The 16,962-nt window shown below is 42.0% G+C and overlaps 1 protein-coding gene across 1 annotated transcript; it reads left to right on the top strand.

Moving 5' to 3' along the window:
• The first annotated feature begins 3,824 nt into the window (after positions 1-3,824).
• Positions 3,825-9,028, top strand: LOC310955615 (polypeptide N-acetylgalactosaminyltransferase 15-like). The gene is made up of 10 exons (XM_083925548.1): positions 3,825-4,729; positions 4,926-5,092; positions 5,383-5,587; positions 6,492-6,659; positions 7,060-7,177; positions 7,654-7,848; positions 7,948-8,079; positions 8,251-8,352; positions 8,436-8,579; positions 8,667-9,028. Exons 1-10 carry the CDS (start codon positions 4,203-4,205, stop codon positions 8,856-8,858), a joined length of 1,950 nt encoding a protein of 649 aa, XP_083781674.1. The 5' UTR covers positions 3,825-4,202; the 3' UTR covers positions 8,859-9,028.
• The last annotated feature ends 7,934 nt before the right edge of the window (positions 9,029-16,962 follow it).

The raw sequence follows: 16,962 nt of genomic DNA, 5'->3' as shown, positions 1-16,962 counted from the left end.
ATATGCGTTTATTATTATAATTATTATTATTATAAGAGCTTTGTTGTTGACATTCTTTTTTTCATGAAGGGCTTATAAAGTCAGTCAGAACACACCAGGTATATAGTTTTCATTGGTGATCACGTGTAATCAAACTAATCAAATGAGCAAACTCCTCCCATTGATGAAGGACAGGGGGTGTGACTTAAAGCTGGATATCTAGTAGGTTGACCCTCAATTCATTTTAATTATTATTTTTACTTTTGTCAAATAAGCATGACATTCAGAAAAAAACGTCAGTTAACATTAATACTGCTCATCCTCCAGTAGGGGGCACTACCACTCCGCAGCATCTCGTAGCCTGTTGACAATCTCTCTCTCTCTCTCTCTCTCTCTCTCTCTCTCTCTCTCTCTCTCTCTCTCTCTCTCTCTCTCTCTCTCTCTCTCTCTCTCTCTCTCTCTCTCACTCCCCCCCCCCCCTCTCAATACTTTCAGCAGTACAATCCTTTAGAGCCCATGCCTGCAACTAACTTTTATTAATGAAGATCTTCTGTTTTTTCCCTCGATCTTAGTCCATATATGTCAGATGTAGAGCAGGATGTCCATTACATTTGTCACAGTCCAATGTGATGTCTTCTAGTGTCTTGTTTGGTTGAAAACCCAAAGATGCTCAGTTTTTACAATTATAGAAGGCTATAAGATATTCAGCCAGTTAATCAGAATTATTTACATTTTTATTTCAAAGAAATCGCTTTAAAGCCCCATATTATGCTCATTTTCCGGCTTACATTGTATTTTGGGCTTCTAGTAGAACATATATACATGCTTTATGTTAAAAATATTATTTTTCTCTTGCTGTCTGAATACACCTGTATTAATCCTCTGTCTGAAATATTTGTTTTAGACTCTTTAAACCCAGTCTGCTCTGATTGGTCAGTGTTTCCGGGTCTCCGGCAAGAAACCCGTAAAAGGTAATTGGTTCTTTTAAAGGTCCCTTGGTCTTCTGAAGGTTTCTCTGCACCATAATTACAGCTGGAGAATGACTCTAGCTGCACTTTCTACCTATAGACCTAATCTCCAAAACATACTGCTAACACTTCTGGGTAGACAACTGCAGGCGCGCAGATATGTGAAAACAGCAAACTTGTTTATTTCTGTTGTCATTTTCATCCGTAACGTTAACATTGAAAGATACATAGTTAAGCATGGTGGGCCGACCTATCTGACGTTTCTGCAGTGCTTATTTGATGTAGGCTAGTGTGTTGCTTAGCTAGTGTCTTTAATAAACCAAAGCTTACTTTAAGAACATACAATCTATGATTAAGAACAGCGACATCTCACCTCTGGTCGGACTGACTACTATAGTTTTGGGTGGTGTCGTTAACTGTACTCTGTGGCCCAACAGGTCAGGTCTCCAACCTAACTTTAGTGAACATGTTGTTGTTTTAAAGTGTTACTTCAACCCCAGGTCTGACGCTAACTCTATTCACTGCATCATTTTAAAAAATGCAACAAAGCGTGCAAGGGACTGCTGACGACTACGGTGTTAAATTGTTCTACACAAAAGTTATTGTAAGCAAATTTTCTGTGTGGGTCTAGATACGGTATTGTTGTGACATCACAACTGTACAGAAGTTCTGACGGTTCATTTAAAGCTACAGTTTCTGAATACAGGCTGTGGGCATTTCTCTTTGGTTTGAGCATTTTGATACTTTCACAGTATTTATTTAACACCTCAACCTGCTTAAAAAAAAATAAAAAATTGCTTCCAGATATCAAACTTTTACAATATGAGGATCTTTAAATGATTAGTCTGTTAACAAAACTGTTGCAGATTAATTTCCTGTCTTTGGACTATTAGATAAAATAAATCAACCAATAGTTTTGGCTCTTATAACTCAAAACAATAAAACAAAGTCTCTGTGTCTCTTCTTTGTCAGAAAAAAATGAATGAACAACCCAGAAATACATTTTGCAGCCAAAAGTCAGTGTTATTCTGTGTCTTTGTGCTTCTCTCTCTGTCTCTCTCTCTCTCTGGATATCTATCTGTACATGTGTGTGTGTGTGTGTGTGTGTGTGTGTGTGTGTTTGTGTGTGTGTGTGTGTGTGTGTGTGTGTGCGTACGAAGGGTGGATGCATGCAAGTACTTGTCGTGCCTTCTCATTTACAACTCTGGCTTCTAGTCGAATGGTGGAATTCAGGCACATTCTTGAGAATGTGGACTGGGCCCGGGACCTTGTGTGTGTCCAGAAGGGTGTGTGCGTCCATGCTTCTTTGGTGTTTATGTGGGAATCTGCAAATGTGCTGGCAGTGGAGACTTCAATTCAGTGTATTTTGGCTACAGGGTGGAACATATGGGAGTGTTCACTGCGCAGCACTGGAAATACATGAAGACTTTCTTCCTTTTCAGTCTTGGGGCTTATAAACATGATTCCCACAAGAAGACAGAAGTCAATAGCTGGTCACTTCTAACTCTCTTTCTGTCTCTGCGGCCTTTCATGTCTCGTTCATTTCCACCCTCTTTGCAACACCCTCACCTTGTCATTCTTTTCAGACTCTGAAGCCATCCTTTGCTCTTTCAACTTCCACGGTCTGTCCCTGCAGGTGTCCTCCTCCCTCCTCTGTGTACTGTAATCATAATCATCAGAAGACATTCTGCCCTGTCATCCTGAGTGTCTTTGTGTATAATGGGAAGAAGGCAGGGAGCTGCTAATCCCACCCACTCACTCAGACACAACCTGACATTTGCCACCACCACCAACTCCAGGACAGGGAACGGGTCTCTGACTGCAGCCAAATTGGCTTCGAACTCCTCCTGGCTGCACTGTCAAGTTGCATGCAGTGGACTCTTACAGCTCCAGTCATCCACAACACAACAGAGCTGGAGAAGCAGGCTGACACAGATGGTCTTCATTTTTCAGTTATGTGGTGAAGAAAAAAAATAGGCCTGACCTCTTGTTGGCCATCACCAAAAGAAATATATCACCCTGAGGTGACTTGGAAAATGCATTAGGAAATTATTAGGCTACATGATATTGGGGGGCGTTTTCCCTTAAACGTTCCATAACACCATTTTGGTGCCACTGGCTGTGTAGGCTGGCTGCGTTCAATTCCTTGTGATAAAGTAGGAAACAATTTTTCACTTTTCAAGAAAAGGAGGAAGGAGAAAAAACTCTGAAACTGACACGGACTGAGGTCTTTTTCTCCGCTCAGTTGAAAACAGCAGTCTGTGCTGCCAATTTCTCCTCGGATAACCGGGGTGATCGAAGCTACGACCGCCCCGCTTCCCGGCAACGACAGACTGTCATGGAACTGCGAGGCGAGAACCGCCGCCAGCTGGCCGGAGAGTGCATCTTTGATGTGTGACGCACCGGGCGGGGAGACGCCTGCACCAACCGACTCTCTCTCTCTCTCTCTCTCACACACACACACACACACACACACACACACACACGCACGCACACACACACACACACACACACACACACACACACACACACACACACACACACACACACTGGAGGAAATATAAAAACACTGTCTCATTCCACTGCAATGTGGGATTATTTATAGTTTACTGTTGTTTCTGGTAGGAAACCGACTTTTGTAATACGGAGTTTTAGTATCCTGTAGGCTACAAGCCATATTAAAACTAAATACTGAGTCCAACACACATTTAAATACCTAAATAGATTTATTCTAGTGGTTCAACATTCAAAAACACCATAAAATGACACTTTGAGTGTGGAAACTGGAACTTGATTTATTTGTTTTGTCCATTGGAGTTTGTCTGAAAAGGCGTTTAAACCCGGTTATCATCTGAACTCTTTGAGGAACAACATCAGCAGGTGCAGGAGCAGGTGGATGTACCAGGTGCATCTTCAAGCCACATGTGAGCTAAAAACTAACTCGGGCTTTAGGACCGCGGGATGAGCTGGATGAGAGAAAAAAGTCTGCACACCTCCACCCTGAGAAGACGAAGTTGAGGGGTTGTCTTGAACCTGCCCTGTCGTGTCCCAGGTCCGGTGCCCGATGGATGCAGCGCTACACTGCAGAAGACTGATGGGCGACTTATTTCTTGTTCTACTTTTTGGATAATCACTATAGTATCATCACCTTGGTGACATGTAATCGTCTTCAAAGTTCAGTCTAAGCTCAGAAATGGGGAAGTCAAGGCAGCACTCGGCCAACTTCGTATCCCCCCGTTCTCTGCGCTCTTCATCATGAGGCGGTGGGGCAGAGTTGCTGTCCGGAGGAGGGTGCTCTGCCTCTGGCTGCTTCTCCTCGGGTTCGCCCTGGTTACTCTGGCACTCTCGGACCTCTTGAACCGGGACCGAAACCACAGTCAACAGAAACCTGGCCCTCCCCGCCGCCCTCTCCAGCGGATTCCCAATGCACCTGACCTGGAGGTCATCGTGGATTCCCGGGACCCTGCATTAGAGCTCGGGGTCGATCTCGCCCCGCTAAAATCTTTACAAGAGGACCAACTTTTATTCGTTCCATCGACTCAGGGCACCAAGAACCCACCGCAGAAGAAGGGGAGTTACAAGGTGCTTCTACCCGGAGCAAATAAGGATACGCGCGCTCCTGCGCCTCCGACGCACGGCGAAATGGGGAAAGCAGTGCGGCTACACCTGGAGGGAATGGAGAAGGACATGGAGCTATCTGCGGTGCAGAAGTACGGTTTCAATGAGGTGGTCAGTGAAAGGATTTCACTCCATCGCAGGCTGCCCGAGGCGCGTCATTCTCAGTGAGTACACACAAAGATCCACCAAAAACTTTGCGATGAAGATTCAAAATTCAAAGTGTTTATTGTCATGTGCACAGTAAAGTAAACGTGTTTCCCTGTACAATGGAGTTCTTCATTTGTTGCCCGCAGAAGGCCAGACAATGTATAAAAGAAGAAAAAGATTTTTAAAAATGCGGCTTTGTTCCCCTTTTAACAGGTGTTTGGGGGAGCAGTACAGCGAGACGCTGCCGTCAGCGAGCGTTATTATCTGTTTCCATGACGAGGCTTGGTCCACGCTCCTGCGCACCGTGCACAGCGTGCTGAATACTGCGCCAAAACCGCATCTGCAGGAGGTTCTGTTGGTGGACGACCTGAGCCAGCACGGTAAGTTTCTCCATCCATCCATTCATCCATCCATCCATCCATCCATCCATCCATCTATCTATCCATCCATCCATCCATCCATCCATCCATCCATCTATCCATCCATCCATCCATCCATCCATCCATCCATCCATCCATCCATCATCCATCCATCTATCCATCCATCCATCCATCCATCCATTCATCCATCTATCCATTCATCCATCCATCCATCTATCCATCCATCCATCCATCTATCCATCCATTTGACCTGTGCTCACTGCATGTCTTTGCCTTTGTTCACTTCTCAGGTCACCTGAAGAGTGTGCTAAGTGAGTATGTGTCTCATCTGGATGGGGTGCGTTTGATTCGCAGCACCAAGCGCCTGGGTGTTGGAGGGTGCCGTACTCTGGGTGCTGCTAGAGCTGCAGGGGAGGTGCTAGTGTTCATGGACTCCCACTGTGAATGCCACAAGGGCTGGCTGGAACCACTGCTGGAGAGAGTGTCCCAGGACAGGTACACTATTATTATTATTACTCCAGTTTTCAACATACATAAGGAAACAGAAGTGCAACATTCTTGTTATTCCATTGCCCGACTCCATTAAACTGTAAGATGGCCAGAGTTTTGTAATGAAGAATAATGAAGTTAAAATTATTAAGTATTTGATGTGGAAAAATCCAACAAAGCAGCTGTGCCCCTCTGTCTGTCTCCTTCTTTCTCTATATTGTGTTCTGCTGTTTGACAGAACCACTTAAGAGAAGTGAGAACACAAAGGGTTCAAAGTTATCGGTTGTCCTTTCTCATTAGTAAGGCATGGGATACATGTGCTGCATGTATCCAAAGCTCTGCTCTCATGATTTGGCTTTAGTCTTCTGTCTCAGGCTGCCTGCAGCGTGGCTCTAATTAGACTAGGTAATTATGCTGAACTTTCAGACCTGGAATCTGCAACCGCTCAACTGTCTCAGCCACATGTTTGACCCTTCTCCCATTTCTTGCTCTGTTTCTCCCTCCTTTAATCTCCTACCTCCATTTCCTCCGAGCGTCACATCACATATGGCCTATTAAATATTTCAAAAAACATATGTGAACCAGCACACACACACACACACACACACACACACACACACACACACACACACACACACACACACACACACACACACACACACACACACACACACACACACACACACACACACACACTGATTAGGAAACATTTCAAGCTCACTACACACACACTTTGAATAATATCTGAAAATGTAACCAAGGAAGTCTTGTTAGGACTTTTAATTCTCATTCGTCCAAAAACTTGACTGATAGGAACACACTTCTCATTCATAGCACCAACCTCAGTTTGATTCAGCATATATTTTGATTTTTAATATAAAAGTGATTGTTCAGATGAATCTCTGTGCAGGACCAGAGTGGTTTCCCCCATCACGGATGTGATAGACGGGCATACCTTTCAGTACAATGCCACCCAGTGGCCAGTCAGGGGAGTGTTTGACTGGAGACTGGACTTCTACTGGGAGTCTAACCCTCAGCTGCAAGATAAGAACCCAGACTCCGCTGTTGGACCTGTGCAGTGAGTTTACAGCAACATGATGTCGGCTAGGCTTCAAGTATATATGACAATATATGTGTATATGCCTAATGGGAAGCACTGATCATGCATGTTTGCTTTTTTTTTTATGTTTATGGGACGGGTGCAGAATTTATAATCTGTAGGACACAAAACACTTTCTCTTATCCGTGCAATTGTTCTTGAAACATTGTATAGTTCACTCTCTTTTAGTCTATAAAAGCTATTCTGATTAAAAACAAACAGAGGAGGTTAAAATCAGCCTTTGCTTCAAGTGCTCATGGCTCATGAAAATATAAAACATTTGACAAGAAGTCATAAGTTAACTTAAGGAACCGTTGCTCCGGGCTTTGTGCTGCTATTTGTGTGTCCTTGCTAACTAAGAATGTAATGTCTCTGACAGGAGCCCAGTGTTAGGAGGCGGAGTTGTGGCCATGGACAGACATTTCTTCCAGAGTGTGGGAGCCTACGACCCTGGGATGCTGCTGTGGGGAGTGGAACAAATTGAGCTGTCAATCAGGGTAAAGCAAAAAAAAGAGAAGAAAACAAAAAACAAAACCCAGGATATTATCAACTTATCATGACAGAGACATGCGAGATTGCTTTTGTCTTTCACCTTAAATCAAACAGGCTTTTTTAGGTGGTGGCTGAGTGATTCTGTTGCCTTCTGTTGGGCCTTTAGGAATGTTGTGCTGGGACATGATGCCTTTTGCAAATGGGAATCTCAGGTTGAATGTTGTCTGGGAATGTCTGGGCTGTTTGACAACTGCACAAGTATGAGAAAGTATTATTACTTGACCACTTGTTTTCCTTTACTGACCATTAAAATCAATATTTTGGAGTTGTAACATGTGACAGATTAAAATGTAGAAAAGTGGCAGTTTGTTGAAATATCCGGATCGACAAGTGCATTCGACCATAAAGAAATCACCAAAAAGTGCTAGACTCAGGGAACATCAGGGTTATAAGCCTGTTTTTGCCGTTCCCGCTATCCTAGGTGTGGTCATGTGGGGGTTCCATGGAGGTTGTTCCCTGCTCCCGTGTGGCCCACCTACACCACCGCCAACTGCCTTATCGCTTCTCAGACCAGGAGCTGCTTCAGAGGAACAAAATCCGGATTGCAGACACTTGGATGGACGCGTACAGGAAGATCTTCTACAGGAGAGACACACTTGCTCATTTCATCAGGCAGGTGTGTATGATTGGTGTGTGGACTTGGTCAAGAGACCAGTTGCTGAGTGTGCCAAATATAATATAGAAAAAAACACAACTGTTTTTTTCTTCTGTGCAGTCTGAGAGCCCTAACATCACAGAGCGTCTGCGGCTAAAAAGGAGCCTGGGCTGTAGGAACTTCCACTGGTACCTGACATCAGTTTATCCACAACTTTACATCCCCCAGGACAGACCTACGCTATCAGGCGAGGTAGCACACACACACACACACACACACACACACACACACACACACACACACACACACACACACACACACACACACACACACACACACACACACACACACACACACACACACACACACACTATTTGACGGACACATGACAGACTGATGTGTGCCATTTGTGCCTGTTTGAAGCTGTACAATGTCGGCACTGGCAGCTGTGCAGACTACCCCCCAGGGCAAGGACTGCAGGGCGGGGCCATGAATGTGGCACCCTGCAGTGGGACGGGCAGCCAGGTAACCATGGCAACAGTTGTAAAAAAAATCAAATACTGACAAGTAACACACAGTGGCAAAAATGATCTCTCTTGTCATCGCAGCACTGCGACCTAAACTCTGAATTTGAAGTGAGATGGGGTCCTATGGGGGCTTTGTGTTTGGACGCCAAGGGAGAGATGGTGGTCTTATCTCCATGCCCCCCACATCTACCAACCAACAGCAGACTCCAGTGGAAGTTCATAAAGGCAAGGCAAACATTGTAGTTATGTATCTGAATAGATATGGTCACAGTCGCTGTTTGGCTAACTCAGCGTGTCTGTTTTCTGCTTCAGCTGAGCGGTCAACTCGTTCACCAACAGTCCCAGTTGTGTCTGGAGGTCGTAAAGGAAACAGGGCTCCCACAAAGCAGCCCAAGAGAAGTCAACACCCACACAAAGACAGGAGGTCTCTTCCTGCGCCCCTGCACCCATCACCCCAGACAACAGTGGCACTTTGAGCAACTAGTAGCTCCTAAAGGTGCCTGATGCAGAAAGCACAGAGAGATTCATGGAGCACTAAATCCATATCCTCATATTTACTACACATAGTGGCATACCTTAGTGAAATGAGGTACAAAAATACACAAAATATAACTTTCTTTGCTTCACTTTGCCACTCAGCTTTTTTTGTTCCTGTTTTAAGGATTGAAAATACAATTCAGTGTGTGAAATAATAAATATCAGATGATCTAAAATAATAAAATACAAGATTATGTTGAAACATTATTGAATTTTGAAAAGTCTTTATTTAAAACTAATATTTTTTAGCAATACCTGTTTTGTATTAATGTACATTTAATTATATGTAGTGTGAAAAACATGTAGAGAAAATGAAGTTAAACTGATCTTTTACTTGAGTAAATGCTTTCATGAATTCATGGGTAACTGTTTTGTGCACATGTATAAGTATTCAGCAGATAGACTCATATTGAAAACTAATACATATCTCTGAACTGACCTCTGGTTAAATGGAAACTCTCAAGGAAAACTGGTTCATATCAAGTCCCAGAACAAAACTTTAATCCATACACCACCAGGGCACCCTTCCTCTCTCTTTATCTTAAAGTAAAGTTAGAATAAAAAAATAAATAAAACCAATTTCACCATCAGAATAAGAAGACCTAAGAATAAATTGCGCCTATTTTCTGAATGGTTCCTTAATTACAGATAAGGAGCAGGTAAAGATACTCAAATTTACAGTGAAAGGTAACTTCCTGTAGTCTATAATATTCTGGCATCCGCATACTTTTGGCCAAGAAGTGTAGTGGAATAAAATCCCTGCTGCAAACCCAGGTGTGTTCAGTTATGTTGCTGATTCGATGTCTGCTCAGCAGAGCTATTCATTCACATTTTTGACTTGTCATAGTAGGAGACTCACAGGCGTGTCTAATCACATTAACGATGGCTCTATTCAAGTGTCCAAGTAATCCGTGACAGTGAGACAGCCAGCAGACACAAGACCAGACACCGCAGCAGCTTAATGGAATATAGCCACCATTCATTTTTTTATCATTTATAGGTGTGCATCACTGGGACATGCCAGAATGCCCTCTGTTAAAACCTAACAACAACAACACCTAACAGGAGAGTGAGGGAGGTGTCAATGAAGTGGTCCTAAGAAGAGGTCTAATCACACCACCACAAAAAAAAATAGTCATATGGTTTCAGCTGCCAACAGCAGAGGGAGCTATCTGCCTTCAAAATATTCTCTGAAGCCCCAACTGGTCACATTGTTATTGCTATAGTACATCAATAACCTCCCCATATGACGTACTTCCAGATGTTCGCATATAAACATCCTGTATTTGAAGCTAACATAATTATGCTAATACAGTAAGTCTACCATGTGACAGCAACATCCACAAGTGCATGTGACAGCGATAAGAGGAGTGGAGGCTGTCTGTAATTAGCATCCAGACAATAGTGTCATGTGTTTTTGTGTCCTGCTATCTACTGTAACTCGTAGCCCAATCATAAGTGTATAGGTGTTATTTAAGCCACAGAGCCCATGGTTAGGATGGCAACCAGCAGGCAGGGATGACCCTGAGCTCATCCTCAGTCACTTTCTCTTTGCCCCCAGGCACTGAGTGCTAATAACCGCCTATACTCTGTCACAGTAATGCTTTTCTTAACCCATGGTGCACTTAGCCCAGTCAAGTATGCAGCACCTTTTCAATAAAAACCAGTCATATGGTATGTCTGTGGCTCGGAGGCATAGGTCAAACACGGACAAACAACATGTTGTTGATTAATACGTCTTCTCTCAGTTACATAACTTTAGGCTACTTGTACATGAAGGGCAACGTCTCTTTGCTTTGGGTCTTCGGACGAAGACAGGAGGTCGCAGACTCATTGTGTGAATAATTTCACTGTGGAAAGCAATCCATGTTCGCTAAGAAGATTTTAGGAGATAATGTGAGTAAGAAGTATATAATAAATGAAAATCCAAAACCAGGTTTAAATAGTCTGAATGAAAGGCCGATTTTTTTAAAAATATGAGTTTATTGTCGTTAAATTATAACTTTTTCTCATAATATTATGTCTTTTCCTCAAAATATCACAACTTAATTTTCAAAACTGAAGAGAACACAGAAGGCTTTGAGCACGAGCTGAATTTCTGGTGAAACACATATGGGATATTAAAGTCCAGGTGTTTCTAAATTAATTAAAATGAATTAATTTATCATTGATGTGAACAGGTGACACATTTAAAGAGCTTACTTCCCCAAACAAAGGACAAAAGAGGGACAGAAGGCTGAATCATACATGTGTGCTGACTCTGCATAGATAACATTAAATGAGAAAAGTACAACATAAAGTGCTGAATTATATTCCATTATATTTTTAATCGTCACTGGGCACCTGCATTTAATGTTTTCTTTTACATTAATAAAGATGGGAATGTCTTATCAATCTTCATAAATTTATGATTTGTTCTAAATCTGTCATTGGAAACAACTCTTCTCTTTACGCATTTTCTTCCCCAAATGACAAACAAAGTCTTTTTTGATTAATGTTGAACCTCTCTGGGGCATAACTTCACAATGAGAGATAACAATTACATTGATTTGCTTGTGAATGTAATTTTGGCAAATAAAAGGAATATAATTATGATAATTATGATCATTGTAGTATTTTGTCTGATATGCAAGCTCAGTTTATGACAAAGGCACGGGTTACCACTTCAAAACATGTCTCCATTATGTATTAAAAAAATACTTGCAGGGGGGAAATACTATTTGAGTAGCCTAAGCCATGATTCATGCGTCAGACCTGTCCCATCGTAGAGCCGACGCCTAATACCACACTAACACAAAGGACCCTTGAAAACAAAAAGGCAGTGAAAGTGAAAAATAGACCTAAGATCTTATCCCTCTGACACCCCTGTTAAAATAAAACTCCTGTAACAGTTTTATGAATTAAATCCAACAGCCTTTAGGGGTCTCAGATGTCACTTTATATGCAGAGTAAGGTAAGATGTGAGAACATTTCCCGTTAGAGGATAATAGGCTACATAAAGTAATCACAATCATTCACTGTGGTCGCTGTGAAGTCTCTCAGCAAAGTCAAAGGAACGCCTTATACAACATTGATGTTTTAGAGGGAATGCAATTTGTTCAAGATTTATATGGCACCTTAAGGGGCTGTCATCAAACACTTATTTAGGGGAAGTCATTACATTATATTGAAGACTGGCATTTAAGAATTTTGTAAAAATGTTTCAAATAAGCTAATTTTCTAAATTTCATATAAAATGGAAGAAAACTGACAACTGGGAAACCACAGAGAGGAACTGCACTTGGATATAAAGGACTCTTCAGCAGTGTTCAAACTTTAACCGGGTTGTTTGTTCATCTGAATATGTAAGTATTTAGTTTGTGGCAATTTAATGCAAATCTCTTCATCTGTCTGCATTCAAATGCTCTTTCTCCTGAGACTCTTCTACTGTAGGCTACTCCCTTCTGTCCCCAAACTGTCCTCCTTCTCTCTTGCAGCATGTGGCCTTTTGCGTGCCCTCCCCTCCCCTCCCATCACTAGCATTCTTCATCTCTTCTCCATGCTGAGGTGAGTGTGATTAATACAGTGAACACCCACATCAAAATGCTGATAGCCGACAGGGCAAGCCGCATTCTCACAAACACACACATCTTCCGATGAACCTGTGAGACTCAGACGGATGTCAGCTGCTGCGGTGCAGGGAGCATTGGCCTCTTTATGAAGATTCATGGGGCTATTTCACACAGGACGAAGGTGGCTACACTTACTGTGGACGCCTTTAAGAGCTTCGGGTGTTCTTCACAGGGACACTATTGTTTCCAGTTATTCGTTATGTGGTTGTTGTGCAATTAGGTCTATGTGGATGGGCCTCAGGAGCCAAGGCTGACACTGAGTAAAGATTAAGTGCACTAAAATGTGACAAAAAACGTGGCTCGCAGCAGCAATTAAGGCCAGGGACAAAAACAGCTTTTGAATGTCTCATTTAGAAAGTTCCCAGTGACACAAACACTTTATACGGGTACCCTTTAAATTCAGAATCAGTGTTTCAATGATACCTGTATGTATTTGTGTAACATCCCCGGGTCAAAAAGTAGTATACTTTAGTGTATTGAAGTTATTACAATATATTTATAATTTCTGTTGTTAAAATATATTTAATAATTACTCAAAGTATACTGAATTGTAAATGACTAGTGGTGATTTAGTGTACTTAGAATTCCCGTGTCCTTTTAGGCAGGCTTTATCACAGTGAGCTTTAATTTCACTTAATCAGAAGTATAATTAAGTCTACTTACAAACAGTGCACTTTAATGAGAATTCATTTTTAAGCTGTACTTCAGTGTACTTTAAAAAAAATATGCTACATTTTAATGACACATTTTGATACATTTTGTTACATAAGCTTGTCTGGCAAAGGACTCTCACTTTTTTTCTTCTCTCATTTTCATGGCTTGTCGTCTCCTCATAGATGGGTTACTGAAAAGCAAAAACATGGACAATATATAGGTAAGAAACAGAACCAACACAGATCAGACAAAATTGTGCAGCCATTAGTGTACATGAGAGAGGGAGCACCAAAAGATTACATTTGAATATTTTTTAACATTTACATCATCCCAATAACGATAACGCCAACTTGACGAGCGTGTTAGTTGACGAGCGTGTTAGTTATCGCTCATTTGGAGTTATATATTTTGGCCACCGGGCAAATCTTAGCCAAATACTCACTCTCATTTATCTCTGTTTTGTCTCTATCAGCTCTATGGAATTATCTGCCTGATTAGCTAGTCACTGACTTTGTCTCCTGTTGGTGCTGAGCAGGTAGAGAAGTCGCATTTTAAGAGCTTTAGGCTGAAAGCAATGAAGCGATGCTTCTCTGTAATTCTCTTCCAACTTAAAGAAATTAAGTTTCTGAGAGTGTTACATAAAATGAACCAATACTGGCCGTGTCATTACAGTCTTTCCATGTATGATGGAAACAGGTAGCTGACAGACAAATGCTCTGAGCCCCATCACACATGCAAGAACAGAGCCCTACTGCTATCATCTTACCAATGTTTTTGCAGTCTCTGATACAATGACTATAAAGAAAAGCTGCAGGTTCATTTTGTTATGTCAATTTTAGTCTAGTTATCCTGGCAAAAACCCACCATCACTTACCAGAATGCAAAGGTACATCATCTACAGCTGTCTAACAATGCTTTTAGGGTAAAATACTTCCGTGTGTTCACATAACAGAGGAATGCATTCTGTCTTCAATAAACGAGTAAGCATTTTAGTGTATACTTTTCAACTGGAACCCTTAGATCACTGTTACATCAACACAATGGAAGACAACTATTTCACACAGCTCTACATGGTGATGATCCTCCTATCTGCTGCTTTGAAAATGCCAGACTACTGTCTGACAGGTGAGCAACAAAGGAGGTAATTTAGCAGCCGTTCCAGTATCCTTGCTTGATGGGCATAGCCAGACCTACACTTCTCAGAGAAGAAACCACCATTAATCTCCACTTCTGACATGCGCATTGTTCTGCCACCTCTCCTACCACCACCACCACTTGTACCATAACACCCAGGGGAGCAGCACAGACTCATTTATCAAACACACAAGATGTCCTGCAAGCTCTCCTCTCTCTTACGGTTTTACGCCAATGCAAATGTAACGATGTGGACGTGCTACAGTGGCTGCTCTCTCCCCCAGAGTTGAACAGATAAATGTAAAGCCCTTGTGTGAAAAAGCTTTATCCATATTTGACATGTGTATGCACACTCTTACAGTATGTATGCAGGCACAGACACTTGATATATATGGACGTACACACAAGCAGAAGCACACACAAGTTGGACCGCACACATTTTCAAAAACAAACATAATGCGTCCTTGGTTCAGCACACAGCTCAGCCTATTTTTTTGTTAGCAGGCAGCCTATCAGGTCTCAGTGAGGGCTGAATGGAAACACCTCACCACAGCTGGCAGATTTCAACATATCTCCATTATGTCCGTGGAGATGAAAGGAGAGAAATAGAACGATTTTTATTACCTGAGAGATAAGTTCACACCTCCTGCACAGCGATGGTGTTTTTTAGTACTGAAATCTGGGGCGAGGGACAAGTGAAGAGGCCCTTTTCACTGGGATAAAGTGCTCATTTGAATGGAAGAGTGAGTGTGTGTGTGTGTGTGTGTGTGTGTGTGTGTGTGTGTGTGTGTGTGTGTGTGTGTGTGTGTGTGTCTGGGCTCACAGAGCATTTCAGTGTGTGTACAGATGAAAAGAGTGGCCAGGGATGAATAGTTGCTGCATTTGGGTCAGGGCCATCATTAAACAATATTAAAAGAGTGGATTAAACAGACACACAGCAATAGAGGGAATATGAAACACAGTTTGATGTATTTTAAGTATAGATATGCATGCTCATAAATCACCAGTCCACGTCGCCCCTCTTTTAATCAATTTCTCCTGTTAGCATATGTGTTGCACTTTCCACCATATTTTCCACCTCTGCTCTGTCCTCCTCTCCATCCCTTTGAGTCAGACCCAACTTTAATCAAAAATCACAAGTAGAAGGAAAGAGGGAAGCAGGGGTGCAAATGAGGAAGGCAGATGGGCCTCAGTTAGCTAATGACAGATTGTGGGAAGCGGTGAATAAAAGATGAGTTCGCTAGCAGGTGGATAAAACGATGCATAAACAGCCAGGATGGGATTGTGTGTACACCATTAAATATGGATAGGTCTTCAAGACCCAAGGCTAAATAACAACATTCCCACAGATGTGCTGGAAGCGCTGCTAAACACACAAATAATTATCCGCAGTGCAAACACATACTCACCCACCTGCAAGTCCCGTCTCAGTAAAACACACACAAAAAAGATCTAAATGGGGGATTTTTTGACCAAGCATATTTTCATTTTCACTTTTTCTAAAAGCATTGACACATATGCATGATAAATGAGAGAAAACATCGCCACATCACCATGAAGTATGCCTCACCTGCATCCCGGTTGATTGTTCTAAGTATTCCATTCAGACAGATACAGTATTCCCCTCACTCCACTTCCTACACACACACACACACACACACGCGCACGCACGCACGCACGCACGCACGCACGCACGCACACACGCACGCATGCACAGTGGAACAGCACCTCACCAGGTGAGAGCAGCTGAACCTACTGTATGACAGATGTGTCAATGAGATCCACAGCACGCCTGCTCAGTTTTCAACCGCTGCCCATGTCACCAGTGGGACATGATGACTGCTGCTCTTTCACCTCAGATGAACCATAGCAGTAGCTAACAAAAGACATACGTACATGCACAAAACAAATACACACTACTATTATAAACAGTGTGAAAAAGGAACAGTCTTGCAGGACAGAGATCTGGCATTATGAACTTTGTGTGTTTGTGTATTTTGGTGGGCATGTATGTGTTGTATGACGAATACAAGAACATATCAGCAACAGCTGTTGGATGGAATTCCATAAAATTAGCAAATGTTAGCTTGCTAACATGCTAAACTAGGTTGGTAAACATTACCCCATTAAAGTTCTCATTGTGAGCATGTGAAATTAAATTAAATTTATTTGACAAGTTGCCATCAGTCATCCCATCAAGAGTGACTTGTTATTATTCATCTATGTCCATGAATATGATTAGGAAATCAATTTTACGTTATAATTATTCTACATGAGCAGAAATGTTATTCTCTGACATCCAAAACACAATAACTGAGCTAAATTAAGGCCTTTTATAGCCATCAATCAATGCACTGTACATGTACAGGTACTGTACAGGTGTGACAATCATTAATAACCTTTTTAAGCCTTTCTGAATGTTTCCGTGAACATCAAACAAAAAGCCAGGACATAACAGTCATATTTGTCATTTATTAGCATAACAGTTTTTTTGTATCTAATTATATCAAAATGTTAGGGGAAAAAATGTTTGATTACAGTACATTCCATTTGCAGAGAAGCAGAGTCAACCCTACATGATTTCAAAAGAGAACTGTACATCTGTCGAGACGACAGTTCGGACCTTTTTCCTGGTTTAAGATTGCATTGACTGGTACCAGCAAGTAGCACTG

This window comes from Echiichthys vipera (genome assembly GCF_963691815.1).
Source record: "Echiichthys vipera genome assembly, chromosome: 13".
Classification (NCBI taxonomy): domain Eukaryota; kingdom Metazoa; phylum Chordata; class Actinopteri; order Perciformes; family Trachinidae; genus Echiichthys; species Echiichthys vipera.
Note: the sequence above shows the minus strand (reverse complement) of the source record. Positions and strands in the feature narration are given on the sequence as shown.

Bases quoted from the DNA above. Each gene is read 5' to 3' on its own strand.
- LOC310955615 (XM_083925548.1), top strand. From the start codon at position 4,203: ATGAGGCGGTGGGGCAGAGTTGCTGTCCGGAGGAGGGTGCTCTGCCTC. The intron at 5,588-6,491 runs GTACACTATTAT...ATCTCTGTGCAG, and splicing joins GAGAGAGTGTCCCAGGACAG to GACCAGAGTGGTTTCCCCCA. The intron at 6,660-7,059 runs GTGAGTTTACAG...TGTCTCTGACAG, and splicing joins TCCGCTGTTGGACCTGTGCA to GAGCCCAGTGTTAGGAGGCG.